Source organism: Dendrobium catenatum, unplaced genomic scaffold, assembly GCF_001605985.2.
Source record: "Dendrobium catenatum unplaced genomic scaffold, ASM160598v2 fragScaff_scaffold_633, whole genome shotgun sequence".
Classification (NCBI taxonomy): Eukaryota; Viridiplantae; Streptophyta; class Magnoliopsida; order Asparagales; family Orchidaceae; genus Dendrobium; species Dendrobium catenatum.
The window spans coordinates 92501-96596 of NW_021319095.1; the positions used below are offsets into that span (position 1 = coordinate 92501).

At 40.8% G+C, this 4096-nt stretch overlaps 1 protein-coding gene across 1 annotated transcript; it reads left to right on the plus strand.

The window, feature by feature from the left end:
- Positions 1-759: 759 nt before the first annotated feature.
- On the plus strand, positions 760-2278 carry LOC114579790. Its single transcript, XM_028695423.1, has 2 exons — positions 760-767; positions 917-2278. Exons 1-2 carry the CDS (start codon positions 760-762, stop codon positions 2175-2177), a joined length of 1269 nt encoding a protein of 422 aa, XP_028551256.1. The 3' UTR covers positions 2178-2278.
- The last annotated feature ends 1818 nt before the right edge of the window (positions 2279-4096 follow it).

Below are 4096 nucleotides of genomic sequence, written 5' to 3' on the forward strand. Positions count from 1 at the left end.
TTCCTCTCTGTTGGTTGTAGGATGTGGTATAGAAGGCTGTTTGATCGGTAGTCGTGGCCTTTAGATGTTCTTGATTGACGTGAATCTCTTCGCTGCACAGTTGCGCATACAATGCGTCAAGATCTGCCGGAAGATTGGAGTTACGAACGTAGGTTTTGAAAGAATTGTAGGTGGTCGGCAATCCGTTTAGTATGTAGTGGATAATGTCTTCAGGATCCAATTTGGAGCCCGAGGCAGCGATATTGTCCACAATCTGTTTTATTTGTGTGAGATACTGTTGCATAGACAGATTCTTGAGCTGAATGTGATGAAGTTCGTTCTTGAGTTGTATGACTCGAGAGCGGCTTGTAGGTTGGAGGCGGCGTTCCAAGATTGTCCAGATTTCTTGCGCAGAGGTGGCAGTGATGACATAGGGAAGAATCGACGGCGAGATCGTAGCGAAGAGGGCCGAAATGATATTGTTGTCCACCAAGGTCCAGATCTGATAATCTGGTGAGGTGCTGTCGAGGGGCTTTGGAGTGGCGCCGGTGAGATGACCGGCGTAGTTGTTCGCAGCAACTTGTTGGAGGACTTGAATCCGCCAAATCGCATAGTTGTCGACAGTGAGGTGGTGGGGAATGAGATTTTTGATATTAGAGATTAGAAATTTAAGAGGAGCTGGAATGAGAGTATCGGCGGCATTGTTGCCGGCAAGAGTGGAGGAGGCGGGAGGGAGATTAGAAGAGGATTCTTGATCTCCCATGTTAGGCTCTTGATACCATGATAGAGTTCGGTGAAGAAGAAGAGGAGAACAGAGAAAGCTAGAGGCAGGAGTGAAATAAAGAAAATATTATTCTTGAATGCCTAGGCTGAGTACAGTGACAATATATATAGATTATAACTAAATCATGTTAAAGTAATCTCTGGTACAATATAGCTTAACGAGGTCTAACAATAAGTGGGTAGGGAAGAGTGATGAAGAACTTGCCAGAGAATTGCTGGCTGGAGTGAACCCTGCCATCATCGCAAAACTCAAGGAATTGCCGCCAACCAACTATATCGATCCCACACGTTTTGGAGAGCAGGATAGAATGATCACAGTGGAGCATACAGAGGAAAATTTTGTTGGCCTCACAGCATGCCTTAAGTCTAATGTCGCCACCTGTTCCGACTCAGACGACACCGTAGCCACTCCCGATCAGCTCCGTCCACACGTCGCCCGCTCGGTTCCGTTGCCATTGGTGTGCGGAACAAATGAAGGTAGTTATGGATATGGTGAGAATAATGCCCTCGAGGAATTAGCGGTTGAAGCTGTCAAACGAATTGAACGACAATTGGTGGATCATGGAAATGGGGAGATTGAGTTAAGTGCCAACTATATTGTTTGTACTGAGGACGTTCTCATTGCAGGTGTGAAAATGCCTGGTATAAATTCTAGTGACAAGGTTGATTCAACACAACGCTCCCAAACTGTTCGACGAAATGTCACTAAAGTATTCAAATCAAATTTGAAGGGGCTAGAGGAGGTTGTGCAAAAACTTGTTAAAGTTCCAGCTGAGGTTAGTCCTTTTCTTCAGGTGAATTTGGTTTCAACAATTCACATTGCGGACAAAGAGTATTTTGATAACCTACAAAAGGGACTTGAGCTCTATGACTGTGTCCTTTATGAGACGGTGGCAAGTAGAGAGAACTTAGAAAATAGAAGCTCTGGATCAACTAAAAGCCTCAAAGATTCACGCTTCAGAAGTTTCAGTATTCTGGGATTTATCCAAAGGGAGATGGCCCGACTTCTTGCCTTAGACTTCCAATCGGACTGTCTCAATTATCAGGCTGACAATTGGTTACATGCTGATCTTGACTTTGAGACCTTTAAAATGCTCCAGCTTGAGAAAGGTGAAAGTCTATTCACATTTGCTAGGGATATGACCTTAAAATCTACAAAAGCTTTTGTGCAATCAACTTCACTCCCAGATGATCTTGATCCTTGGAGATCGAAGCTCTTGCAGGTTTCACGTGTGCTACCTATGCCTCTTATAGGACTTCTTATTATAGGCAGCGTCTGCTCTGCAGCAGAAAATCAGGTCTCTGAATACTCTGAGATAGAAGCACTCTCTAGACTCTCTGATATTGCTCTTCATCTTTTAGAATGCAAAAAGCAGGAGCAACAACGTGAGTTGTATAAAGCAAGTGAGACATAATCCTTGCCTATAAATGACCTCATCGGTAGAGGCAAGAATAAGGAGCTTGTTATGCAGTGGTTAAGGAAGCCTCTTAATGTGGTAATTTTAAAGTCTGAATTCAAAGTCTTCGATCCCGGAATTTGTTTGCCACCCTACCTCCCTTTTAATAACGTGCCTCGACGGAGTCGAGCTTTTTGACACAATGGGAGAATGATGTAGGAACATCTTAGCTTTTATTGTGCTTAGGGACTAGTTTACCTTCCTTACTCTAGATAGTTCTATTTTCCTCTTTAAATAGTTGGCCAATGTAAGGTTTTGAGCTCATTGAATGATATAATATATTCTTAGAAGCTTTTGGAGCTTTCTTCTTCTTCTTCCCTGGATTGGGAAACCCAAATCCTTCTTGCAGGTCGCATCTTCCGACGATCCACTACATCACTTGGACTGAACACGAGCTCGATAATCCAAAGAGCTTGAAATTATGCTCGAGTCAAACTCGAAACTCAATAAATTTAACTCGCGAGCTCGTTAATAAGTCGAGCTCCAGCCAGCTTATAAGTCGACTTGACTCATTTGCACCTCTATGGCGGATTCAAGAGGAATGAGAGAGAGCAAATCAAACATTTTTTATATATGTAAATATATTTTTTATTAAAATATTAATAATTGAATTAAAAAATTATAAGTATTGCGGCTTGAGGGCATTCATGCCTCTTCGTATGATCTTACATTCAAGTGGCTCAATCTATCAAAATAAAATAAAAATTACCTCACTAACAAAATTTATAACTCCGCTATGTTGACAAGGAAGATATGAGGAAAGGGGAAACCAGAGCCCTGTATTGGGTACCCATAGCCACACCCACCCATACCAATGGATATGGGTGGGTATGTGTACGCCCATGACCTTGTGAGTGGGTATGGGCGGGTACTTAACATTAGGAGATAAATCAATTTACATTGCTAATCACCGTCTATCTTATATTATTGCAATCCTCTCACTATATAGTGTGCGTCGCTTAACCACGCTGTGACTAACATAAATTCTGATATGAGGATTGAAAGTTTGCAATCAGAGCAAAGGGCAACAAGCCTCAAGGCCATTAGTTCGTGGCAGACCGCGTTCAAAAAGCATGAAAAGTGGGTGGATATATGTGGGTACGGCATCTCGAACGCACCATGGGTGGTGCAGGTGAGCGAAGTCCGTCCAAATAAAGCTTGGGTACCCAATCAAGATCCCATGCAGGACTTTGGTGGAGACTGTATGGTTTGCTTCTAGTCTGAGTTGGAAAAGAGGACCATACCTCTTTGCAACGTCACGCTGCTTTCGCTGTGGATATGTTCAATAATAAAGTGGCAGATAAAAGTTTTCATGGTTGAGGAGGAAGCTTTAAGGGTTTGTTTGTGATGTTAAGGCTATAATATTTTATAAAATTGATTTATAAATTATTGGGGGAAAGTACAGTAGTTACTCTCGTTATAAAAAAAACAACATTTTGTCATAAAACTTTCTTTAAAATAATTAGAAAATTGGAAGAAATAAATAATCAAATAAAATTTTAATTGTTGTCCAAAAAATAAAAAAAAAGGATGAAGATGTAGTAACCGAAATATTCATAAAATAAATTAATTTAAAATATGAAAAAATTTGAACTGAGCTGAACTCTATGCTTTGTTCTATAGTAACTTGAATTTTTGCATGCAATGTTGAGGTGATCTGGTCTTTAACATTGTGGCCACTAAAAAAAGGGCTATCACAACACTAAAAATATCTTTTTCCGGTGGCTTAAACCACCACAAAATTTCGTGCAACCGATTATAACAACGGTCTTTATAAATTTACAGGATTGTTGCGGTCATAACCAGCACTGTAACCTAGAATTTTAATGAGAAAAAATTAATTGAAACTCAAGGAATCCCAAAAGCAACGAAAACAA